A 27,870-nucleotide genomic window follows, 5' to 3' on the forward strand; every position below is an offset into this window, starting at 1 on the left:
GGGCCAGCCGGCAACATTTCCTGATGGACATCTCGCTCGGCTGGGAGCCAACACATTTTGGGCAGATGTCAATGTTAAAGAGGCGTACAGCTCCAGGGAAGATCCGACCACAACCTGGTTCACCTCCTACCCAGGTGTAAGCCGATGGCCCAGAGGCTGCTCAAACTTGGTTCCTCAAACTGCGGAGCATCTTGGACAATACAGCTCACCCCCTCCATGATACACTGGTCAATCTGAGGAGCACTTTCAGCAACAGACTGGTTCCACCAAGATGTAGGACAGAACGCCACAGGAGATCCTTCTTCCCTGTGGCTATCAAACTGTACAACTCGTCCCCTTTCAGTCCTGGGGTAGACTGAGGCTGACCCCTCCCCCCCCCCCCCCCAACCTTTGCAGATCCCCAATCCTTTCCACTTGTCACTTTAATTTCATGTTTCATGTATTTTGTGTTTTTATGACTGTTGGCAGATCAATTTCCCTCCCGGGGGTAAAGTTATATCATATCGTATCATAGTACATACCGTAAGTGTCATACGGGTCAGTGTTCAAACTTGGGATATTCCAGCAGCAAATCGTGCCGTCAAGCCCTCCACTGAAGCATTGATCACCTTTAGAACTAACAGCTATCGCTAACACTGGGTCTCTGTAACAGCAGGAGGTAAACAGATCAACAATCTACAGTACAAAACGACCAGATAATATACCAGCAATGCAGTAAAGTACAAGCAGCAATTTCTCTCTGAATCATGTTGGAGTACAGACACGCACCCTAATATTTTGTCGTAGTAGGCTACAAGCACACATTCAGGTGCACTGATGAGATCAGTTTGGCACAGAAACTGGAACATATCAGGGACTTATTCTGCTACAGAATAAAGCTATGATAGTTTTAACTCATCAGCAGTTGATATTAGGAAAGAAAACTGCAGAATCTGGTTTAAATCGAAGGTAGACACAAAATGCTGGAGTAACTCAACAGGTCAGGCAGCATCTCTGGAGAGAAGGAAAGGGTGATGTTTTGAGTCTCCAGAGATACTGGCTGGCCCGCTGAGTTACTCCAGCATTTTGTGTCTACCAGCAGTAGATATTAACTGTTTGCACTAATAATGTTGTTAATCAAGAATTCTAGTAAGATAACATAATACAGCATGGCAGGAAAAATATCTAAATTATGTAATTTGTATTTTTAATAAGACCGATGGAGTAGCAGATTCCAAATTATACTCACATATGGCCCCTGAACGTGTAAATGGGTTCAACATCCAATGCAGTACTCCTGAAATGAGAATAATTAGTATGGAAACCATTTAGTTTTCAATGTAACATTCTACCTTATTTATTCCAAACAAAAACTAAAACCACTCCTCAGGGGGCTACTGTTCAGTGTACAGTGTTCAGCGGCACGGTGGCGCAGTGGTAGAGTTGCTGCCTTACAGCGAATGCAGCGCCGGAGACTCAGGTTCGATCCTGACTACGGGCGCCGTCTGTACGGAGTTTGTACGATCTCCCCGTGACCTGTGTGGGTTTTCTCCGAGATCTTCGGTTTCCTCCCACACTCTAAAGACGTACAGGTATGTAGGTTAATTGACTGAGTAAATGTAAAAATTGTCCCTAGTGTGTGTAGGATAGTGTTAATGTGCAGGGATCGCTGGGCGGCGCGGACTCGGTGGGCCGAAGGGCCTGTTTCCGTGCTGTATCTCTAAATCTAAAAGTCCTCCATGTTGGCGGTGTGGGAAGTGAAAGTCCTACTCTGGTATGACTTCCCAAAATGCAATATCTCACATTTATCGGAATTAAACTCCATTTGCCATTCCATTTTCCACTTATCCAGCAGAACATCTGAAAAGATCCTATTGTAATTCTTGATAACCTTCTTCACTTTCTACGATGCCATCTATTTTCGTGCCATCTGAATATTACTAACCATGATTTAATCATTCACGTCCAAATCGTTCATATAGATGACAAACAACAAAGGGCCCAGGACCATCCACGGAGGCACACAACTTGCAGCAGAGTTTAGACGGAGTATAAGGGTTTGGGGAGAAGATTCCAGACAACAAGGCTATACTACTGAAACCATCCTTTCAAAGGTAGTGCAATTATAATCAGGGACGTGGAAGAGGCTTCAATCCAGTATATATACCTATCTTGCAGGATGTAGGGTTGTCGGGAGATTAGGGAGGGATAAAGAAGGCTGTCAAAAGCAATCTTTGAACTAAAGTCATTTTGCTTTTGTGGATATTTGCCTGCAACGATTTGGGTTAAAACTAGCCACACTCTCATCCATGTGGATGGATCTGAAGCAATCACAGTGTGTAACCTACTGCTATACATAGTTCCTAAATAAGGTCCAGGACTACATGTAGATTGTGAATATCCCTTTATCAACCAGTTTTCCCTCTTTATTTTAAATACACAGAAATATTGTTCCAAACAGAAACAAGTTTTACTTTTTGGCAGGGACTGTTTTCTGCAGGTTCCACAGCTTGAGTGTGCGATCCTCTGACGCAGTAACAAGCACTGGCTCTTCCGGGTGAAACGCCAGTGCTCGGATCCCATCAAAATGACTCCGCAGCGTATATTTAGGATTCCAGGTCTTCCTGAAGGCATCCTTACTGTCAGACATCTGAAGCCAAGCAAGAGAAACTTCATTAAAGTGACCTCTTTTCACAGCATTGATGGAGGAGTATCTTACAGGGGGGAAAGACACAAAATGCTGGAGTAACTCAGCAGCATCTCTGGAGAAAAAGGATGGGCGATGTTTTGGGTTAGGAATCTTCAGACATCTTGCAGGGATGAGCCTTGTATGGTAGCTAGTTAGCTTCTACTATAACAAAGCAGTTTGTTCTAAAGGTTGCAAATAAAATCCAGCTTTAATATTACATTTTATGAAATTAAAATTGTACCCACTGACCCTGGAATAGAAGAGGTGAAGGAAAAAAAAATGTTCATAGCCCGTCACTGTGCAGCAAGATGAGATGCTCTAAGGACATCAGACAAGCATAGTGTGAGATGACAAATAAGAGTCTTACAGCGTGGAAACAGGCCCGTCGGTCCAACTTGCCCAACATGTCCCATCTACACCAGTCTCACCTGCCCGCGTTTGGCCCCTATCCATCTAAACCTGTCCTATCTATGTAACTGTCTAATTATTTCTTAAACATTGCGATAATACCTGCCTCAACTACCTCCTCTGGCAGCTCATTCCGTACACCCACCACCTTTTGTGTGAAAAAGTTACCCCTCAGATTCCTATTAAATCTTTCTCCCCCCCCCCCCCCCCCACCTTAAACCGGTGTTTGCTGGTTCTCGATTCTGGGCAAGACAGTGCATCTAGTTTAGTTTAGCTTAATTTATTGTCACATGTACTGAAGTACAGTGAAAAGCTTTTGTTGCCTGCTATCCAGTCAGTAGAAAGACAATGCATGATTTCAATCGAGCCATTTACAGCGTACAGGTATATGATAAAGAAATAACTGACATGGTAAGGGGAACTAACCAATCTATTCTTCTCATAATTGTGTACACATGATTATGTCCTCCACGGTTTAATATTCTACTAACACTCACTGTCTGGGATCACACTTGCTGAGTAGAATCTTGATGAATCAAGGTTGCTCATGCATGTGGAACTCAGCAAATCTGTGTCTTCAGGAGATGCAAGGATAAAAATAATCTAATTCAAAGTATTTTCTCCTTGGGTCAGCACTCCAGTGCACAATGTGGCTAGTGGTTCACAGATCAAGGTTTCAGCCTGGTAATTACTTAAAATTGTGATTCTCTTGCAGTTCCGGTGAAGAAGTTGAATTTTTGAACAGTACTTACATCATTGTCATTAGTGACAGTCAGGCCTGCCAGCTCACCCAAGCTCATCTCGCTGTCTCCAACCGTATCCGCTCCAAGTATAAATGGTTTGCTCGCATGTGGAGGAAATGCAATGGGAACAGCTGGGGGAGAACACAACAGGGCAGAACTTTAAAAAAATCATTATCAGTAGTCCAGAACAGAATTATTTTGGTCTTGCCTATTACTTCAATCTAACGTGTGGTTGAGGAGGATTTAAATCCCCACAAAATAAAACTAATTGTTATATTTGGATTACTTGAAGTAATGCAAAACAAAATTGGCGAGAGACACCATTGCTCCAGGATCAAAGAAAGATTATTTCTTTCAAGAGATTTCCAATCAATTAACTACTTGGTTGCACATTGGTGCAGTGGTAGCATTGCTGCCTTACAATACCAGAGACCTGGGTTCGATCCGACTACGGGCGCTGACTGTACAGAGTTTGCACGTTCTCCCTGTGATCACGTGGTTTTTCTATGGGTGCTCCGGTTTCCTCCCACATTCCAAAGATGTGCAGGTTTGTAGGTTAATTAACTTCTGTAAATTGTGTCTAGTGCGTACGATAAAACAAGTGTATGGGTGATTAACGTGGATTTGATGGTTTGAAGGGGCTGTTTCCACGCTGTATCTCCAAACTAAACTAAATATAATTACTGCTACATTGTAGGAAAGGTAGCCAATTTGGAGACAAGAATCCCAAAACAAAAAATATGACAGAGAAAATAACTTGTTTTAGTTTTGTAATACAAAATAAATAATGGCCAAAGTATCATGAATTAAGAATAATTCCCATTTTTCTTTGAAGACAGTGCTATGGGATTTTTGACGTCTGCCTGCTAAAGCAGAAAGAGCCTCAAGTTTAATTTCATTCATTTAGATTAGGATGTTCACATTTAATGTCATGAAACATTGTCCAGTGTCATCTCTTGATGAATGTTGCATGTTCATTTTATCCAGGCATTTATTCAGATTAAAACGGCCTCATTTGGAGGGCACCACAATCACACAGGAGTTAACTGAAATATTTGTTCTAAAGACACACAGTCTATTCAGACTGGCTAATACGTCTCAGTTTAGTTTATTGTCACATGTACAGAGGTACAGTGAAAAGCTTTTGTTGCGGGCTAACCAGTCAGCGGAAAGACAATACGTTTTCAATCGAGCCATTTGCAGTGTATAGATACATAAGGGAATACGTTTGGTGCCAGGTAGAGCCAGTAAAGTCCGATCAAAGATAGTCCAAGGGTCACCAATGAGATAGACTGCTCTCTAGTTGTGGCAGGATGATTCTGTCAAGGCCATAGTCAATCAAGAGGGGAATCATGTGATACTGTAATGCGCACAACATGTACAGACCTGTTTTTTTAAAAATAGTTAGTCCATTCCGTTGTTACCTAAAGGTTTGACTCAGCATTAAAAGTAATTGGATATCATTCCCAGTATCAAGTTTACTGTCTCATCTGAATGATAGCTTTTCCAACTGCGTAGCATTCCTCCACTACATAATTCATCTATTTTTATGCTTAAGCTTCTGGAATGGAATTTGAATTCTCAATCTGTTGACTCACAGACAAGAGCACTGTATGCAATGTCAGTAGTGTAACAATCCCGTGCTCTTATTTGGATAGAGCACAAATTAATGCAAAGGTGCACGAAACACTTTTATCGACTGGAACGGTCTCAGGTTATTTATTCAGAATAAAACTGCCTCATTTGGACGGCACCACAATCACACAGGATTTAACTGAAATATTTGTTCTAAAGACACCCAGTCTATTCAGACTGGCTAATACATCTTAGTTTAGTTTATTGCCATGTGTACAGAGGTATTGTGAAAAGCTTGTTTTCAAAATTTCAGAATTTTTTCAGAAACTATTTAGCAGCCTGCAAATTAAACTAGAGACTTCCAGACTGGATTAGCTACCATCAATGTTGCTTCATTGTTTCCTGATTTAGTCAAGTCAAGTCAAGTCAATTTTATTTGTATAGCACATTTAAAAACAACCCACGTTGACCAAAGTGCTGTACATTTGATTAGGTTCCAATAGAAAAAAAATGAAAACATACAGTAGCACGCAAACAGTTCACAGCGCCTCCTCAATGAGCCTCAAACGCTAGGGAGTAGAAATATGTTTTGAGCCTGGACTTAAAGGAGTCGATGGAGGGGGCAGTTCTGATGGGGAGAGGGATGCTGTTCCACAGTCTAGGAGCTGCAACCGCAAAAGCGCGGTCACCCCTGAGTTTAAGCCTAGACCGCGGGATAGTGAATAGCCCCAAGTCGGCCATAGTCAATCAAGAGGGGAATCATGTGATACTGTAATGCGCACAACATGTACAGACCTGTTTTTTTAAAAATAGTTAGTCCATTCCGTTGTTACCTAAAGGTTTGACTCAGCATTAAAAGTAATTGGATATCATTCCCAGTATCAAGTTTACTGTCTCATCTGAATGATAGCTTTTCCAACTGCGTAGCATTCCTCCACTACATAATTCATCTATTTTTATGCTTAAGCTTCTGGAATGGAATTTGAATTCTCAATCTGTTGACTCACAGACAAGAGCACTGTATGCAATGTCAGTAGTGTAACAATCCCGTGCTCTTATTTGGATAGAGCACAAATTAATGCAAAGGTGCACGAAACACTTTTATCGACTGGAACGGTCTCAGGTTATTTATTCAGAATAAAACTGCCTCATTTGGACGGCACCACAATCACACAGGATTTAACTGAAATATTTGTTCTAAAGACACCCAGTCTATTCAGACTGGCTAATACATCTTAGTTTAGTTTATTGCCATGTGTACAGAGGTATTGTGAAAAGCTTGTTTTCAAAATTTCAGAATTTTTTCAGAAACTATTTAGCAGCCTGCAAATTAAACTAGAGACTTCCAGACTGGATTAGCTACCATCAATGTTGCTTCATTGTTTCCTGATTTAGTCAAGTCAAGTCAAGTCAATTTTATTTGTATAGCACATTTAAAAACAACCCACGTTGACCAAAGTGCTGTACATTTGATTAGGTTCCAATAGAAAAAAAATGAAAACATACAGTAGCACGCAAACAGTTCACAGCGCCTCCTCAATGAGCCTCAAACGCTAGGGAGTAGAAATATGTTTTGAGCCTGGACTTAAAGGAGTCGATGGAGGGGGCAGTTCTGATGGGGAGAGGGATGCTGTTCCACAGTCTAGGAGCTGCAACCGCAAAAGCGCGGTCACCCCTGAGTTTAAGCCTAGACCGCGGGATAGTGAATAGCCCCAAGTCGGCCGATCTGAGGGACCTGGAGTTAGAGAGGGGGGTTAGAAGATTTTTGATGTAGGGGGGGGAAGTGTCCATTTAGGGCTTTATACGTGAATAGGAGGAGCTTGAAGTTGATTCTGTACCGTACAGGGAGCCAGTGGAGAGAGGCCAGAATCGGGGTGATGTGGTCCCTTTTACGGGTACCCGTCAGGAGTCTCGCTGCGGCGTTTTGGACCAGTTGCAGGCGGGACAGGGAAGATTGGCTGATCCCAGTGTATAGGGAGTTGCAGTAGTCTAGGCGGGAGGAAATGAAAGCGTGAATGATTTTTTCTGTGTCGTCGAATTGGAGGAAAGGTTTGATTTTAGCTATGGTTCGAAGTTGGAAGAGGCTGGCTTTTACCACAGCGTTGACTTGCTTATCAAATTTTAATGCAGAGTCAAATATCATGATTTAGGAAGTGACAGAGTCAGTGGCCACGACTCTGAAAGCCAGGAACATGTTTTAGAGACATTTTCTATTAACTTGTGAGACGTGGTTGTTAAAAATTGTACGCCATAAGAAACACAGGAATAATTTCAAGAATTTTATTCAAAATTTAGACAGCCACAAGTATAATCTGTGCTACACTGTGTATTTCAATCACTTTGAGAATTCTGATGCACATTTGTTTGGGGACAACATTAAATACTGGATACCTTCGTTTGGCTTGGGATGGCCAATCGCCCCAGATGGAATGGAAGGCAAACCGTCAATGTCTGTGAAATCAGTCAGCACATCCTGAAGTTTGGAACGGTCGTTTCCTGCGAATCAATTATGAATACAGGAATATATAATCAGCAGAAAATTAAATTCACAAAATATTTTCAAAATACAGATTTACAGAACCATCCCACCAACAACTCGAGAGCAGTCCTGGGCTACTGTCTGTCTTATTGGAAACCCTTGGACTATCCTGGATTTTATCTTGCACTAAACATTATTCCCTCTTTATCATGTATCTGTGCACTGTGGATGGCTTGGTTATATTCATGTATTGACTTTCCGCTGACTGGTTAGCACACAACAAAAGTTTTTCACTGTACCTCGATACACGTGACAATAAACTAAACAATGAACAAAGCACTAAAATAAGCAGATGCAAACCATATGAACTGGTTGACAATGCTGTCTTCATTGTACACTAGCCCATAGCATACTTAATGCAATATTTCAGCTCTCTCCCATGCTATTGACATATCATTCTTCAGTACCATCCATGATCAACCAGTTGCTGATTTTTCACTCCCTAACCTGTCCGTACTCCCCTATTACTTTTAGTGTAAGAAAATAACTGCAGATGCTGGTACAAATCGAAGGTATTTATTCACAAAATGCTGGAGTAACTCAGCAGGTCAGGCAGCATCTCAGGAGAGAAGGAATGGGTGACGTTTCGGGTCGAGACCCTTCAAAATTTCTCACAGCGTAAAACCTATCCCCTCGATGACTCCAAACACTAATCTAGAAGAGACACTGGACTGAATACGGTTGCATACTTCAGGTCTATGTGACCGAGCCAAATAATTCATTTTTGTAGAAGATGCGATGAGGTGAAAATCTCCATCTTATAATTCTCCAACAGTCGCGGAATGTTCACTCTAACGACATTTCAACTTACTCCATTTATGACATATCTTACCTAGTTCTTTCCCATCCCCCGAGTGCCTCGAATCTTCAGTCCTTTCTTCGTCCTCTTCAGTGTCCAAGAAGTGAAATTCACTCAGAGCATCCACTGTCTCGCAGTCCATGCCCGAATCAACAGCGGTCATTTCAGAGCCTATCTGTAATTACAGATATTTCACCAGTAACACCAACTTGTACCCAAAATACGAAATCAAGTGAGTCACCTGAATGGCTAAGAAATTTACCAAATTATCTCCATGGCTATTTTTCCTAAATAGATTTAATTGGTTATAGAGTAGAACCTGCAGATGCTGGAATCTTGTGAAGAACACAAAGTGCTGGAGTAACTCAGCAGGATAGGCATAATCTCTGGAGGACATGAATATGAGAGGAAAGAAAACTGCAGATGCGGGTTTAAACCGAAGGTAGACCTCATTGCATCTTCTACAAAATGCTGGAGTAACTCAGCGGGTCAGGCAGCATCTCTGGAGAGAAGGAATGGGTGACGTTTCAGGTCGAGACCCTTCTTCAGACTGATGTCAGGGGATGGGGCGTGACGAAGATAGGATGTAGTAGGAGGCAGGAAGACTGTTGGGAGAACTGGGAAAGGGGATAGAGAGGGAAAGCAGGGACTATCTGAAGTTAGAGAAGTCAATGTTGATACTGCTGGGGTGTAAACTACCCAAGCGAAATATGAGGTGCTGTTCCTCCAATTTGCGCTGGGCCTTACTCTGGCAATGGAGGAAGCCCAGGACAGAAAGGTCAGATTGGGAATGGGAGGGGGAGGCGACGGAAGAAGAGGTCTACATCATGGCGGACATGGAACTCGTTGGAGGGTTAAAGAGCCTGGTTCCATGCTACATATCTAAACTAAACTAATGTAACAAGTATATTGAAGACAGCAAGGAAAGGTTGGTCAGTGCATGCTATATCACAGCAGGAGAAAATTTAATAAAGCTGTGGAATTCTTTAAAAATTCCTTTGTATCCAACTTTCAGTATTAAAGAAACAAAATAACCAAACATGGATATCTGTCAAGGTAAATTCTTTTCAGCATTTAAAAGTCTGCAAGGTGGCACTCTTAACACACCACTCAATATCCATCAAGAAAATAACTTCCAATAAGATCTGTCCTGCTTACCTTCACATTTCCCCCCCCATTTTTTTTAGAGATACAGCTAGCAACTAGTTCATTCAACTAGCAAGGATTGAAACCAATCAAATAATGAATCCCAAGATACAAGGGATTTTTTTAAAAAGAGCGATCATTTAGAACATTTTGCAATTATTTTTTCCATGGGCAGTTTTCAGATCTAACAGGATTGATTAATTATAGCTTGTGATAGTAATGACAAGAAACTACCCCCACCCCCTGGTAATTAGGTAGGGATACAACACACAACACGATTTAAATAACAACATATGATTGATTGAGACAGAGGAGGACGAATTAGTCCTCCTGTCTCAATCCATCATAGGAAGAGTTCAAAATAAACAGTCATGGATGTGATCTGAAATTTATATTGCTGTCAAGGAAGACATTAATGTTATGAATAATCTGGGTTGGTTACGGGTAGTTGGCAGTGAAAGAGGTGGAGTCATACCTAGGTATTTAAGTTGGATAGGAAGTAAAAGATGATGGCGTCCCTATATTTAGTTAATAGAAATATTTCTTCATGCAAGACTGGATGTTGGACAAAATGTCAACTAAGAGGCATTGAGAAGAGTGAAGCAGAGGTCGAGCTAGGTCTTGTCAGAACAAATGCTCCCATACCCTGACAAAGACAGGAAACTTATTGAAAGGACTTAACAGGTTCTGGGTAAAATTAATTTACCTTAATTCTGAACCCAATGCTCACCTTCTACATGTACACATGAAATTAACAAAACATCTGAGAAGTTGACAAGTTAAAGGCATTATTGCTTACCCTTTGTTTCTTGCTTAGTCTCTGTGTGACAGAGAGCTCTGATGGAATGCTGTCCAATTCATCATCGTCCTCATCACTATCATCGTCCACATTCCGCAAGAAAGGCATCTTCTCCAGCATCGACTTTCTTAACCCATCCCGAGACTCATTGCCTGCATTTCTGTAAAAGTCAGATAGAAGTATTAAACTAAAGCAACTTAAAAAACGAGAAATATGACTCTCTTTTCATTTATTAGACCAGGGAAAAAAAGAGGCTAATTTTATGATCCTCTTATTGACCGTTATATTAAGCCAGGGCGGCACGGTGGCGCAGCGGTAGAGTTGCTGCTTATAGCGCTAGGGACGGGTTCAATTCTGACTATGGGCGCTGTCTGTATGGAGTTTGTATGTTCTTCCTGTGACTGCATGGGTTTTCTCTGGTGCTCTGGTTTCCTCCCACATTCCAAAGATGTGTAGGTTTGTAGGTTAATTGCCTTATGTAAATTGTCCCTAGTGGGTAGGATAGAACTAGTGTAAGGGTGATCATTGGTCGCGCGGACTCGGTGGGCCAAAGGGCCTGTTACCACGCTGTATCTCTAAACTAAACTACAAATTAGAATTTCTTGTTTGCCTCCTCATATCAGACTTAATTTATTTTTAAATACCACTGTGCAAAGTTTTGATAAAGTGTCTTTGACGTTTCTTACATTTTTGTTAGATAAAGTCCTGCTCACAATGATCAGAAAGGGTGTAGTGCTGTGCTCCCCATGTTTATAATATACATTTATCATCTCGATATTGAAGTCAAACATCAGACTGTCAGATCTAGAGAGAGAAATGAAGTACGGCACATAACACAGCCATGAGGAGGCAATAAAACAGTCTGCAACTGAGCAGAGGAACAGCAAATAAAATGTAAATCTTTTCCCACATTTCTCTTAATCACATGCGTTATATAGACAAATAATTACTTTATGATTTTTTTGGGACTTATGAGAATGTGAATTTGCTTTCACAAAGTGGACGAAACAGAAAGATTGACCTATTTACAGATTCTCATTGCACACACAAGGGAGAAGGGAATAAAAGATATTGAGTCAAAGTAGGTCGTGCATGAATACTGACAGAGAACACTTGGTTCAAGTAGCTGGTTTAGTTTAGAAATACAACGCAGAATCAGGCCCTTTGGCCCACTGAGTCCGCACCGACCAGCGATCCCCTCACACTAACACTATCCCACACACACAGTACAGACAATTTACACTTGTATCAGCCAATTAACCTACAAACCTGTGCGTCTTTAGAGTGTGGGAGGAAACCAAAGATCTCGGAGAAAACCCATGCGGTCAAGGGGAGAACGTACAAACTCCTTACAGACATCACCCATAGTCGGGATCAAAACCATCGAACTGCAAGCGCTGTAAGGCAGCAACTCTACCACTGCACCATCGTGCCCCGCCCCCCACCAGCTGGTGTTGAGATTCTGCGTTATACATTAAATGGGAATTTGCTATGAGAGTTATAATGGGATCTTGGAGAGATGGTACACACACACTTTCAATGTCTGGAAAATAGTTGTTTTAACATAGGTGTCTACAAAATGAGGAGATTGTACGAAAGGAGAATGAGCTTTAATGGCTTGTGCAGTCAGCTTAAGGATCTTTTTGTCCAAACCTTCTACCTGGGCCTCAAGGATAGATGAAGGTATGATGTCTCCCCTGACTGAAGTGTTCAGAACCAGGGGTCACAAGGGTGTTGGAAGGAACAGCAGATGTAAATTGACTCCGAAGATAGACACAAAATGCTGGAGTAACTCAGCGAGCCAGGCAGCATCTCTGGAGAAAAGCATTAGGTGACGTTTTGGGTCAAGACCCTTTTTCAATCTATCTTCAGGGGTCATAAGTGTTGGCCATTTACAATGAAATGAGAAGAAATTTATTAACTCAAAAGGGGAATGAATTATTGGCATTCTCTGCCCAATGAGGCTGTGGATACTCAATTGTTGGGTTTATTCAAGATTGATTTTGATGGATTTTGTTTGTATATTGAGCGAATTGAGGGATACGGAATTAATGCTGGAATGTGATGGTAATAAAAGACTAATCATGATGTTACTGAATGGTAGAGCAAGCATGAGGGGCAAAAGATCCATTCATGAAAGTATTTTTTATGTTCTGACCATCTTGCCTTCAAGCATAACTCCATTCACTAGTTTATTTCTTAAATGCCATTGCTTACAATAATAGTGAATTCATACACCAACGTTCATGCAGTAAGCATGTTAAGGGACTTCAGGGGATTGTTTTATTGAATATAATTTGACAATAAGCCACATAACTAGATATTCAGTCGCACTATTTTGAAGAGTAGGGAGTACTTCCCAGAGCCCTGACCAATATTTGCATTTCATCGCATTTCACCCAACATTATCATTGATTTATCTAGTCATCATAACAGGGCCATTTGCGAGGACTCACTGTGTGCATATTATCCTCGGTCTTTCCTGCATTCAAATAGTTCAAATAAAAGTAATTCCATTGAAAGTAAAGTGTTCTGAGGCCCCAACAGCATCAAATACATGTTTACGTATGAAATTAGGGAAATAAACTAAAACTAAAATAGTGAAGCCTGAGGAATGCCTGAAAGGAAGAGAGATTGATAAGAGATATTTAGAGGGAACTAGAGCAAGTGGACCCGTGGGGCCCAAACCTCTCCTGCATTGGTGCAGCACCCTCTCCTCCCTCCCTCTCCCCTCTACCTTTCTTCTACCTTTCTCCCCCCTCCCTCCCTCCTCCCCCCCTTCCCCATCCTCCCTCCCTAGAACATAGATTGAAACTTTAAAATGTGAATAACTTTAAAAATATAACACCGATTTCAATGAAACTTCTTCCAATAGCACTAAAGGGACGATGGTGCGTAAGGTGGGCCTAAAATTGTTACGCTATCGTGTACTATTTTGGCTGTAGTTCAGGAACAATCAAACAAACGAGAGTTTTAGTATATAGATTTCAGAGCCAACTGTTTCTACACACCTTTCTAATTACGTTCATTGTGAATACGGGCTTGATTAAATTGTCTCTCCATCTATGAGCTCAGAGTAATTCTAGTCCCCTCCTGCGTTTATGGTCGACAAAATCAACACAAATCACCAGAGATTAAATGTGGGACCTTCTGACCCGTGCAGCAAATCAGGCAGAGCTTTATTCACTCAGTCACTGAGAGATTGATTGCATTGCAGAACAGAAGCACGCAGAGGGAACAATAAAATCCACGCCTGGTGCTGTACCTAGACTGGCAGATTATTAACCATCTGCTTAAAGCAACAAGATTCCTTTCTCCTTACTATATTCCCTTAATAAATTAGTGAGTTCCACCTCATCTCCCAACATGACCGAGTAATTTTTAGTAAATTGAACCAGAGGCTGTTAAATGATTGTTGGATGTCAATAATTAATTAACAACCACAAGATATTAAACAAATTACTAAAAGGTTACTGTTAAAGGTTAAAAGATTAAGAACTCCTAATCTTAAAGCTCCAAGTTCTAGCCTTTTCCTCCCAAGCCAAATTCATTATACATTTATTTTTCTTCACTAATTTTAATTCCAACTCTCCTCCAACAGTTATCTTTGCACATTTCATGTAGGTAATTATTCTTAAACTCCTGACCAAGCATCAGGGGATGCACAAAAGCAGCCAAACAAGGTTGTTGACACTTCAGTATATGGGCATGTACTAGCGTGGTATGTGACACTTACTTTGCTACAATAACAATCTAACCACCTACTTTTAATAGTATTATCCATTTGAGTCTCTCATCATCAACTTGGGGATCAATATTGACCAGAAACTTAACCGTGCCATAAATAATGTGATTCCAATAGTTCAGAGTCTGGGTATCCAGCAGTAAACAAATATCCTTCAGATTCCCCAGTCTTTTGACTACTAGACAATGCTTCATTTGTATCTTGAAATATTCTCTACTTAAGTGGATGCAGCTCTAAAAAACATTCAAGAGTCTTAATATAACGCAGGCCAAAACATCCCACTTTACTTGTACCCAACTTACCAATCTGAACACTCATGCCTTTCACCACCGGAACACCATGGCAGTATTGTGTACTTTATACAAAATGTCTTAAGAGTAACCTACCAAGATAACTTCAGTAACGCCTCCTAAACCAGAGACCTCTACCAACAAAGTGGGCAACAACAGTAACTGCTTGGGAAGCCTATCAATCTACAAACTTCCCATCTTTCTTAACTATTGCTGTGGTGGTATTTTCACCAGAAGGACTGCAGTGATTCATGAAGGAGCCATATTTCCACTTTCTCAAATGCCTCTGGGATGCACAATAAATAAGGGGTGAATAAAAGAAAACCTCAAAGCAGCTTTATGAGATACAACCAAGGGTATTAATATAAAGCAGTGCCAAAGCAAATTTGGGTATGTCTTTGTTATGCGTTAAGAATCTCACAGCTAATGGGCCTATAAATGGACAGTAGCTAGGAGCATGCCAGAAAACAATTCCCTCTTGATTCAGCTACATACCGCTTAATCTGTTCTTCTATCTGTTTAACTAATGGAGAGTCACCGCCATTGAGAATCTGTCCCAAGCTGTTGGACTCTGCTGCTGCGTTGTGCTCAGGACTGGAATGGCCCAACATGGATCGAACCCTCTTTGTTCGCACGTCCAAGATAGTATCTGTATAACCGACCTCCTGTAAATATCTAAAAAAAAAGTTCAGAGAATTGTATGCAATGAGTGGCAACATTAGAAAGTTTAACATTCGAAAAGAATTACATGTCAGTACATTTAAAACTTCTTGGCAAAATCTCTAAAAGATCTCATTCCGTAGCTCATGACGATTGCTTTCTAAGATTTCAACAAGAAAATTACCTTCAGATTCACATGAATTTCATAGTGGAGGGAGAAATTATAGACTAGTATAGGCAGAGCCGTTTTTACAGTATTATGGGCCCCCGGGCAAAGCAGTGTACTGGGGCCCCTACCGTTACTCTCCCCCACCCCCCTTTCCCTACCAGCCCCCCCCCTGTCGTGCTGGCGAAAAGCACTTACCGATGGATTTAGGGTGCTACATTGTTGCGAAAAGCACTTACAGATCGCTGTGAGAAGCACTTAGTGACCGAAAATGTTGCGAAAAAAGCACTTATTGAACCTACATTTTTAAAGTAGTATTTATTTATTGCAAGTCACTTAACATACACAGATCAGCATGGGGCCCCTATGCTCGTGGGCCCCCGGGCAAGTGCCCATCAGGCCCATGCGTTAAGACGGCCCTGAGTATAGGTACCTTGCGGATATACGAGACTGTGTATGCTGTAATCTGGAGCAAAATAACAAACCTTTGGAGTAACGTGGTGGGTCGGGCCAAGTCAAATCAAGTTTATTGTCATATGTACAAGTACAATAGGTGCAGTACAACAACATCACAGCATTTAGACTGAGAAAACAAATTATACAAGACAGTGAAATGAAAGACTGTGCAAAAGATATTAGTGCAAAACATAATGACAAATTAGGGTTGTGCCAGTCGAGAATTTGACGGATATAGGAAAGTAGATATTCATGAATCTGGTGGTGTGGAACTTCAGGTTCCTGTACCTTTTGCCTGACGGTAGCAGTGAGAGGGGAGATTGGCCCACATCTTGGGAATCCTTTAACAGATGCCATTCAGATGCACCATATCATGTACATACTTTTACTGGAGTAGAAGGCCATGTCCATGCTGAGCCTACCACGCCCCACTGTAATGCAACCAGTCAGGATACTTTCTGCAGTGCATCTGTGGAAGAGTAGTTGGTGAGATACTGAATCTCTTTTAAATAGCCAGGAAAATAGAGGAAGACACCAAATAGTGACAGACACATTAACTCAGCGGGTCAGGCAGCAACTCTGGAGAACGCGTTGACGTTTCAGGTTGGTACGCTTCATACATTGGAAGAGAGGTGCTGGGATGCTTTCTTTCTAATTACATCTTTGTGCTTGGCCTTGATGATCTGAGATATTAACACTGAGGAATTTAAAGTTGATGACTCTCTCCACCGCCAATGACAAACCAGCATGTGGTCTTCTGACTTCCTCTTTCTGGTCAACGATTAGTTCCTTGGCTTTGACAACATTGAACTGGTTGTTGTTGTAACACCACTCAACCGAGTATTCCATCTCTCTCCTTTAAGCTGACTCATCGCCTGCCAACAACAGTGGTATCAATGGCAAATTTATAATGTAATTTGAGCCGTGCTGAGCCACACGTAAAGAGAGTAGAGCAGAGGGCCAAGCACGCAGCCCTGCAGTGCACCTGTGTTGATGCGTCATGGCCACTTATGCTATTTGGTTTCACCTTGCAGGAAATGATAGCGTGCAAGCCCTGCCACCGTTGCTGAGAGTCTGTCTGCAACTCCAGCTTAGTCTGGAATCATTTCTTCACTTTCGCGATGGACTTCAGGAGAGCATACCCGGACTTCTTGTATGACTCTGGATCAAATCCCAAACTCCATAAATCTAGCCTTCAGCGGATTACAAATCTCTTGGTACATCCTAGACTTTTGGTTGGGGAAGACTTGGAATGATTTATAAGGCACATACGTCCATGCATTTATGAAGGTAGGCAAAAAATGCTGGAGTAATTTCAGTCTGAATCTGAAGAAGGGTCTCGAACGAAATGTCACCCATTCCTTCTCTCCAGAGATGCTGCCTGACCCGCTGAGTTATTCCACCATTTTTTGTCTACCGTCGATTTATACCAGCTGCAGTTTTTTTTCTACACATGCATTTATGAAATCAGTGACGACTGTGGCATATTCATTTAGGTCTGTGAACGTGGTGTAGTCCGCCTATTCGAAGCAATCTGACAATCACCCCTCTGCCTCCCTGGCCGACAGTTTGGAGTCCACTTCACCAGTGCTGTGCTCCTCAGTTTGTCTGTACACAGGAAGAGGCAGCACAGCCAGATGGTCAGATTGTCCAAAGGGATGGACCAGCAGGCCGGTATCCCGATGATCATATAGGATGGCCAAGTGTGTTGGATCCTCTAGCGTTGAAGTTGATGGTAGTTAGGTAGATACTTCTACTAGCAAGCCTGGTTGAGGTCCCCAGGTAATTATGAGGAAGGTGCCAGGGGATGCCAGTTTACACTATTGATCATGATGCTCAATTTCTCAGGTGCTAGTTCGATATCAGCCTGAAGTGTGATGGACATTTCAGTTAGGATGACAGCGGAGAACACCCTCGGTAGCACCCAATGGCGCGGGACAACCGACTTTTGCGGCAAGACCTTGCATCAGGATTTGAAACATGGGCGTTCCTTTTGCCTCCGGACTGCTGCTTGATCTGCTGAGTTCCTTCAACAGTTTGTTTGTAGCAGCATATTTAACAAATTGTGTGTGTGTGTTTAAAATCATACCCCAGCATTTGGATATAATTAATTTCATTTTTTTCTAAATTACTACCATATCGGCCAATCTTACTTTCCTCTCCATAGCTCTTCAAATCAATGTTCATCTTTCCGTAAGTCCATAAAATATTCCTGCCACAACACTGAAATGTCCCATAGTCATAAATGACATTATATTAAAAGTGGGCCATTCCATCTACAGCATTTCTTTGTCCCCACTTTCCTGCTGTAATACCTCTCCCCAAATGTCTTGTTGAGTGCGACAACCAATCTCTGCAAGTTTGACGTCTTATGTATATTGGGGACAAGGCTCTGACAACTTATCTGTGCCAACGTGAAATCATTTATTTCTACCCAGAACTTATTGCAGCCCCGACTCAAGTTCAGTTAAGTTGTGCTGAAACCTGGATTTATACATTTGTTGTGCCTTGGCCTCATCTTTCTAATTGGCCAACCCCCAAAATCCCAACCTTCATACACACAAGTTTATGCAAATTCATGAACCCACCAGCCCTAGTTTGAATCGGAAGAGAAACAAAGACATTGCTTGAGGATGTGTTTGCTGGAGATGAGATCCGGAAAACAGAGAAGGAATCAGTACATATAAAATCCTGCCGAATACTAAGAAAAGGAAATAGAAATTAAGAGAGAATTAATGGCTAGAGAGAGGCTGACAACCAAGTTATATTAGAAACTATTCACAATAACATCTAGGGAATCACTAAGATCCAGGGAATCTCTCTCGTTGCGCCCCCTCTGTGATTTCTCCTGCCCTCCTACTCTACGGCCACATCTTGCAACTTTAGATAGTTCCTCTGTCCCTCCGGTCCCCTCCTCCTTCCCAGATCTCCCTCTATCTTCCTGTCTCCACCTATATCCTTCTTTTGTCCCGCCCCCCCTGACATCAGTCTGAAGAAGGGTCTCGACCCGAAACGTAACCCATTCCTTCTCTCCCGAGATGCTGCCTGACCTGTTGAGTTACTCCAGCATTTTGTGAATAAATACCTTTGATTTGTACCAGCATCTGCAGTTATCTTCTTATACTATATATTGAATCACTAAGATAGTTGTCTACTAGTTTTTGTATGTTAAACGCATACATAATATTTTGTTAGATCTACAAGGTGGAAGTTTTCAGAGAATGTCAACGACATCTAGACTAAATATGCTTGGCACAATATGGTTGCTGTACCGTTGCGATTTAAATACTGAAACAGCAATGCAGACAAGGACATATTTGTCCAACATGAAATAACAAGCACATTTTAATGTTTTTCTGCTTGGTTTGTGTATAGGTTCCAATAAATACCATTGCAGGTGCAAGCAGACATGCAGCATTCATGCCGTGAGAATGTGAGTATTCAAAATCATAAGGTTCCATGATTTTTGTGACTTTGGGAGTCATTTCCATCGCCCGGCGCGGCCGCGGGACTGAACAACGCCCGGTGCGGCTCGGCCGCGGGGCCTTCCATCGCCCGGTGCGGCGCGGCCGCGGGACACCATTCTGCTTTAGTTAAACATTTTGTTCATGATGGCCGCGCCGTTGTGTTTGGCTGCCTGCCACTGTATGTTTCTTTTTTTTTTCCTAATCAGATGTGCAGCACTTTGGTCAACGTGGGTTGTTTTTAAATGTGCTATACAAATAAAATTGACTTGACTTGACTTTAGTGCATTGCATATAGACCCACACATCACAGAATACTCAAATTCAAGATCCTATTAATTTCTATATACCTTGAACTCCTGATTTGAGCAGCTCCTGTTGTTCCAATTTAGCATTTATATACTTCTGAGATTCTGAAATTTATGACAATTATGCCCAGTTCCCCGAACTCATGCAAGACAAAACAACAGGTATTAGGAAAACTCAAGACAGTTGAGTTTTCTCAGCTCTGGGTAGTGGATTGTCAGTGGTAAAGGCTACTTTAGATCCATAGTTTAGATATCTACGCACAGAGTTACTTCCCTTTCAAAGGAATACTCTACTGCTATGCATCAGAAACAGGAGACAGTGAGCTACTTACTGTCTTAATAGCTGGCGTCCTTCTTTCCACGATGATGGACTGTTCTGTTCTAATGTTGATATATCAGGACCATTATTGATAACTAAAAACACAAAAAAAATGTTGGAATGTTGTGCCACCATAAGATCCCAAATTAATCTCAGAAATACAAGATATTGGATTATATTTTTATAGCAGGACATTTAAACCTTTAGCTAAATATAACTTTGAGGGAATGAAATGGTTGCATATTGATCAATGGCTGTACTATAATTCAAAAAACATTTGAAGAAAAACTTCACAATACAAGTGGAACAATGCCTGAAAACAAAAAAAATGACAATAAATAGCAGCACAATTTACTGTTTCAAGAAGGCTAAGAAGAATTCTGATCATCAATGAGTGGAACTGACCAATGTAAACCAGTTACTGGCTGGGTTTGAAGAAATCTATCAAGATCACTGCAAATTCATGCCAGCTAGTTTTCTTGACGTTGACAAGATTGTGGTATACTACCATCTTTCACGTCAAACTTGGATAGATTTAAATTGTGAGGGGTCAATTTTGCAATTGTGGATTGGATCCATGAACCTTGTAGATCAGCGTTGCAATTTTGCTGCTGATTAAAACGTGATCAGCATATTGTCCAACGGTGATTCCTCAAGATATCAGTGTTGGGGGATTAGGCAATGGCACTAAGCATTAGAGGCAGATGGCAGGGACTTTTCTTTTTAAATGTTCATTAGCTAGTATTGATGTGAAATAGATATCACATTATTCAGGTAATGCTGCATGGCTGGCAGGAACAACAAGACAATCTGCTCATTACATGGTCGGCACGAATAAGGACTTATTTTTAATTAGATTAGTTAGCGGAATTTACATTCCATGGCTGCCACATTGCAATTTGAAATTGTGTCATGCTGTAAGATTGGCACACAGCTTTATTATCCGAGGAGTTGCAGTACAGCTAAGCACTAGTGAAGTGGACAGCAAAGAGCTTTGGTCCAGAGATTATGACCAGCAGAAAGCTCACCGAGCCTGACAGTCCACAGCTGAGGAATTACTGCAGACGTGTCCAGATGAGTAATGACTGCAACCTACTGTGCAAGTCCAGAGACTGGAATTTTTTTCTTCAAACCATCCGACCAAGAGGCTCTTAGTCGAGTACCTGAACATGATTCTGGTAAAATCTGCTGATTTTTTTTAAAAAGTGAGCAGTTATCAATTTCTGCCATTAAGCATTGTTTATGATCTCCCATTTCTTTAAGATAACAGGGAGCAGGTTGAAAATATAGTAGCTTGATTACTTTTCTCAACGATAGCATGTACCTGCAAACTTCCAGTGTACATTTGGAAATGTAATTTGGAAAGTTAACAGCATGTTTTTCTTTACTGCAAGGAAAATTGATTTCAAAAGCAGGGATTCTATGCTTCAGTTCTAGAAGACGCAAGACCTCTTCTGGCATATTGTGTACAGCATTGGTCTCTTTATTTACTGTAACATGCAAATGAATTTGAAGCCGTTCAACTAGATTAGTTGTTGAGTGGGCCATTATCTTATGAAGAAAGGTTGGACAAGCTCATCAGCTGTTTGGTGGAGTTTAGCAGAGTGAATGGGGACATGACTGAAACACACATGATCCTAAGAACTCACTATAGTAAGTTTCCTCTTCTGCGTTGATCAAGAATTAGGAAGTTTCAAATTAAGGTGTCATCTATCCGAGGAGAGGCGAGATGATTTTTTTCTCTCACCAGAAGTTTCTTAATATCTGGAACTAACTTCCTCAAAGGGTAATAGAGGCAGAGTTAAAAATATATATTTTTTAGGCAGAGGCAGATAGATTCTTGGTAAGGAAAGGTTATCAGGGATAGATGGGAATGCAGAGCTGAGGTTACAATCAGATCAGACTCCATCTTATTGAATGGCAAAGCAGGGCTTCAGAGACCAAGTGGCTAACTCCAACTCCAAATTGATCTCTTCAGATAGTTCAATTAAAGCACTAAATAGCATATGGACTCCTCTCTGCAAATTTTCAGCAGTTCTAACAGGCAATCCTTCAATTGTGCAATTGTCCAAAGTGTTTAATCAATGCTACTAACACAACAACCACCTCACCACAAATCATGTTTGAATTTGAAAGCTATTATCCTTTTCAAGAAAATTAAGCATTACAGGTTTAAATTCAGTGGGTTTTCTGCAGGTATAGATAAAGCAGAACTTAATTAGCACAGCAGATGGACTCCCAGTCAATGTCCAGCCTGACTGGAGTTAACTGACAACATCCAATGTCTTCACTGCCACTTCATAACTGGCTTTAGTAACTGAGCCTAGGTGGCTAAAGGGAAGAAAAAACATAATCAGCAGCCTACAAGTGTGTAGCAATGGGACCGCAATCAGCTACGTGGACCTCCACAATCTGAAATTACTGTCAGCAGGTACGTAGATTCAAATTTAAATACAAACATATGGCACACTGGTGGCACAGTGATTAGTTACAAGACTAGTAAATCAGAGGCTTGCATGATTAACAGCATGGATTTAAGATTTTTGAATTTGAAATTGCTTATGGTGGAATTCTACGCATGCCTATTGGAGATACTGAAGATTTTCAGTACTAAATATATATATATTTACTAAAATCACATCTGACAGAAGGTTTGGGATCATCAGTCATCGTAATCTTGCAGCAATGTCTGGAACAGGGCTGGCTGCTTTTCATTTCCAGTTCACCACAAACCCTCTGAGGATCATGCCAGCCCAACAGCTTGGCTCAAACTAAAGATGAACAATGACAACTATGCAAGTTAAATTCAGTAGAATGATCTAATTTTTAAAAACCTGATCATAATAATGGTGACCCTAATGATCAGATTATAAAAGCCTAACTGGGTCACTAATGTCTTTCATGAAACGTGCTGTTCTTTTCCAGTTTGTACTAGGTGCCACTTAGTATGCCATAATCTGTAAACCTAAGGCCCAGAATATCTCACTCTCCATTCCAAACAAGGAGTAGAACCTGTTTGAACGAGTATGAAGGGTCACACAACGAGCAGAAACAAATTGTTCCATAAACCCTACATAAAATAGAAAAGGGACAAAACCAGATAAGACAACTGGCATCAAGATAAATATTGTATTTAGGTAAGGCAAAGTTGTTCCCAGTCCAATTCACCTCCTCAACCAAAAGTCTCTAAATAGGAAAATCTACCTCAGACTGGTCAAAGCAATAATAGACACAAAAAGTTGGCGTAACTCAGCGGAACAGGTAGCATCTCTGGAGAGAAGGAATGGGTGACGTTTTGGGTCGAGACCCTTCTTCAGACAAATCAATATCCTGATGTGATCATAGTCATACAATTATACCTTTTAGACGATATGATGGGCTCTTTCCCTCAGATCCCTGGGTTCATCCACTGCCAGCAGCAGGGCAGAGGCATCAGATCTGGGAGTACTGTGGTGCATAGCGTACAATACTGACTTCAGATGCCATGAATTCTCAAACAAAGGCAAGGAAACCTCTTTCTGATTACTTACTGTCTTGTTGGCAGAAGCACTGGAAATAGAAAAGGCACATTACCTATCCTGATTTGGAAATTAAATGTCTATAACTAAGAGTGGCTCGGAAGAACCATCAGTCTGAAGAAGGGTCTCGACCCGAAACGTCACCCATTCCTTCTCTCCCGAGATGCTGCCTGACCCGCTGAGTTACTCTAGCATTTTGTGTCTACCTACCAGTAGAGTTGGATGAATTGTGGAGAACTACTTTGCTGGGCAAGGTCTGAAGTAGGTGAAGAGCAAACAAAACACAAAGAATAAAACCATGTGTTCATCAATCTACCCGTTGAAGATATGTCTATCCACTACAGCATTAATAGAGTGACAACGACAAGTTCTTTTGAGACAAAGTCCATCATCACATCCAGAACATAAATCATTGTATAAGAGCAAATTGAGAACAGATCTGCAAGCTCAGAACCTAGTATTTAGGAGGCACCATAGACCATGAGCAGCAGAAAAACATTCCACCATATCGCACTCTATCATTACAAACAAGGAGATCAACCTGTTGAATGAGTTTGGAGGGGCACACCAAATTGTTCCTAATAAAAGGTGCCAACTTGACAAAGCTGCAACTGTGGATAGCACAGTGGTGCAGCTAGTAAAGCTGCTGCCTTACAGCTCCAGTGACCCATGTTCTCAATTAGCTTGCACACTCCACTGTGGCAGTATGGGATTTTACCCAGAACCCTCCTTTCTTCCTAGATAATGAAGATGTGTGGCTTGGGAGGTTAATTTGGTCAGTGTAAATTGCGAGTAGGTGAATTATAAAAATGGGATTAGTGTAAATGGGCTTGGACTTGGTAGGCTGAGGGTCTGTTTCTGTGCTGTCTGACTCTATGATTTACATAGGTGCCAAGCAGCATGCATAAACAGAAGCTAAGTGATCCAAACCTAACTCAAGTTGCCAGACTTAATTTTTGATACTGCACTGGACAGTACATCAGGTTCAGGATGAATGGCCAGACTCCAAGTCCTGATTGTAACGCATTAACGATTTCAAAGGGCCAAACGAAAATACATACTGTTCCAGAGTACACTGACAGAGAAAGGAGAGCGAGTGCAGCATCAACATGTAGAGTCTTGAGATATTTTTCATTATTTATGGTCCTATAAAAATGCTGACTACTTAATCTACTTAACAGCGACTTTACTTAAATATATTAATTAGATTTTAACAAAAGCATGAATAATAGCCTGAGTACCCGATTCAGACGTGTCTGTCTTCGTGTCACCTTGAACTGGTTCAGTTCCATACTTCAGCTTGTGGTACTTTGTCCTGGAAAAGAAAATTGAAATAAAAATAAAACTAACAAATGAAGCATTTATACAGCATCACCTTGGGAGAAAGAAAATAACAGATTTTATTTTTTTTCAAATTTGGACACCTACTCCTTAGGCAACCTGGAATTTATTTCTGCGAATCTCATTGCTTCTTGACAAGTATGCCAGGGGTAAATTTACTTTCTTCCTTTACTAGCAAGTTGTTTGAACATGTTTTGGGCAAGATGTTTTTGCAACTAGGTTGAAAAGAAACTTTTATCATAGACAAATGTTTTTTTTAAGACATCAAGTCTTGTCTGATAAAATTTTCAAGAGCCTTGCAGCTCTTCGATACTACATTCAAAAGTCTGTTCATCTAATGAGTCACTACTACTCACTACTGGTACAGGCTCACTACTACTGCAGTCTCACAGTCACTCACTATTTTCCTGGAATTTCCCAGAAGTTTCACTGATGAATCGGAAATGAGAACACTGACAGAATTCTTTCCAAGACTAGTTAACCAGAGCAAAGGCTCACAAGCATTAATGTAAAAAAATATTATTACCACACAAGTGGTGTTTTATTGGTTAATTCCCTTCTCTTCCAACTGCAACATATTCATGTTTTATAGAAAGACAACCTACTATGATCATTTTTATAATGCACACTTATTAGGTTTAAACCTTTCAAGTCCCATTTGGGTTAGTTTTAATCATTTTCCATTATCTGAACTTCGTTTATGGAGCAAATTATTGGAAGCCAGAAAATAAAACAGGAATGTTTCAGAGGCAAGGAAAAAAATACCCAAGCAGTTTCAGGTCAAATCAGTTTTGATCAGAACTGGGAAAAGTTGGACATAAACAAGTTGAAAGATACAAAGAAAATTGAAAATGGGAATGGTAGCAAAGAAGAACAGGGAAGGTCTGTGAAAGGATGGAAGGGCTGAAGGGATTAAATAGCAAAATGGTGATGCAAGATGAAAGAGGAAGTTAAAGTATTATTTCTCATTTTAGGTCATTCCAAAATATTCTTGGTGGAGGAAGGGGATGACAGGAGGATCACAGCGCTCACCTTTCTTGCTTTAAGGCATATTCCAGCATCTTAATTCTCCGGACTAGATCCTTCTTGAGATTCTCCTGACCTTTTCTCTCTCCTTGGAGAAAGGCTACTCGTGCCTGAATAATAAAAGCCAATAATCACTGAAGTAACGGTAAAGCAGTTGTAATAAAACTTCTATACTGTGAAGCACTAAGCCTAAGCACAACTAAATTGCCGTGTAATTTCTGCATTTTGCTGCTTTACTTTAATAACATATCTTTAACATTGGTACATCCTTCAAATTGACTAAATAGTCATAATCACTAAATTATTGTGTGAAGAATTTGCTTGAAAAGGTGAATTAATTATGTTCAGATTACAATTATGGAAAGAAAAAAATCCATAAATGTAGACCGATGAGTATACACTACTGGAGAAGACTCACACACAAGTAATACTATTTGAATCAAATTTTATCTGTGTAGGTTATTTTAAATTAAAGGTACATTGCACAAATTGCAGGTGTTTTCAACAATGGATTGTTCCTGCGCCTGTATTTATTTTAAAAAACTGAAAAAATATATGCCAACATCAGTTTCCTTCAAGAATTTTTTTTCTTCCTTTGGAAGTACCTATTTGGTTATTTTTCAGGACTAATTTCCATTATTTATACCAAAATAATCTAATAAAATAATCAAGTTGTAGTCTCAAGCAGTTCTTGTTGTTAGTTGCTGAACTCCTCAACACTAGCCATGGATCGATTTCCAATGGCATCAAACTTGAATTTCATTGAAGTGCAATGATGGATGTGCAAAATTATCATACATTTTCTACTTGACATGAGATTTACTCAACATAATGAGTCTCAATATTGTCAAGCTTGAAAGGGGTCAGAAAAGATTTACAAGGATGTTGCCAGAACTAGACGGTGCGAGCTATTGGGAGAGGTTGAGTAGGCTGGGTCTCTATTCCATGGAGCGCAGGAGGATGAGGGGAGATCTTATAGAGGTATACAAAATCATGAGAGGAATAGATCGGGTAGATGCACAGAGTCTTTTGCCCAGAGTAGGGGAATCAAGGACCAGAGGACGTAGTTTCAAAGTGAAGGGGAAAAGATTTAATAGAAATCCGAGGGGTTACTTTTTCACACAAAGGGTGGTGGGTGAATGGAACAAGCTGCCAGAGGACGTAGTTGAGGCTGGGACTATTCCATCGTTTAAGAAACAGTTAGACAGGCACATGGACAGGACGGGTTTGGAGGGATATGGACCAAGCGCAGGCAAGTGGGACTAGTGTAGCTGGGACATTGTTGGCCGGTGTGGGCGAGTTGGGCCGAAGGGCCTGTTTCCACACTGTATCACTTTAAGACTCTAATAAACTAAAAATACCCAAGCTTGTAAAATGTAACTATAGAGGGGATTTTGACTTCTATATCAACATTACTGCTGAGTATTCCACAGGAATTAGTTACATAATATTAGGGTATATTAGCTTAGGAGCAATTTTCCTTAAAATGACATACATAAGCCAAATGATAATATTCGTAAAATACCGATTCAAAATGTATTTTTCAAATAACGATGCAATCCGTGGTTGGGTGTTGTAGCTCTAAAAGCAAAACTATTTTTTTTATTTTCAAAAAAGATCTATTGATTTCAGGCCTGCCAATTTACATGTGTAATGCTTGTTATTAGAGCGACTGAATTCAAATGCTACACAAATATTTACATTTTGTTGCAACACATTATCATCACTTCCAGCAATTATATTGAATGATAACATGCTGCGCCTGCAATCAAAATGTCAATATTACACTATTACCAATTTCTTAAAATCATCAGATTAATTTCCTACGCCAAGCCAATCCTGATCTGTAATCAGTTACAAATTGCACAACCATCCATGTATGATCTCCATTTATCATTTG

General features: G+C 40.7%; 1 protein-coding gene across 1 annotated transcript in view; it reads right to left on the reverse strand.

Annotated features, from left to right (window-relative positions):
• The window catches only part of LOC144611846 (striatin-3-like), a 53,947-nt gene that overhangs the window by 19,622 nt on the left and 6,455 nt on the right, over positions 1-27,870 (reverse strand). The window contains exons 2-12 of the mRNA XM_078431148.1: positions 25,977-26,080; positions 24,845-24,918; positions 20,099-20,180; positions 15,208-15,387; positions 10,678-10,837; positions 8,766-8,907; positions 7,786-7,890; positions 3,829-3,950; positions 2,454-2,629; positions 1,229-1,276; positions 522-643 (exon numbers count right to left, since the gene is read on the reverse strand). Of these exons, the coding sequence (XP_078287274.1) occupies positions 522-643; positions 1,229-1,276; positions 2,454-2,629; positions 3,829-3,950; positions 7,786-7,890; positions 8,766-8,907; positions 10,678-10,837; positions 15,208-15,387; positions 20,099-20,180; positions 24,845-24,918; positions 25,977-26,080 (1,315 nt within the window). The remainder of the gene's footprint in view (positions 1-521; positions 644-1,228; positions 1,277-2,453; positions 2,630-3,828; positions 3,951-7,785; positions 7,891-8,765; positions 8,908-10,677; positions 10,838-15,207; positions 15,388-20,098; positions 20,181-24,844; positions 24,919-25,976; positions 26,081-27,870) is intronic.

This window comes from Rhinoraja longicauda, chromosome 41 (genome assembly GCF_053455715.1).
Source record: "Rhinoraja longicauda isolate Sanriku21f chromosome 41, sRhiLon1.1, whole genome shotgun sequence".
In the NCBI taxonomy this organism is placed as follows: Eukaryota; Metazoa; Chordata; class Chondrichthyes; order Rajiformes; family Arhynchobatidae; genus Rhinoraja; species Rhinoraja longicauda.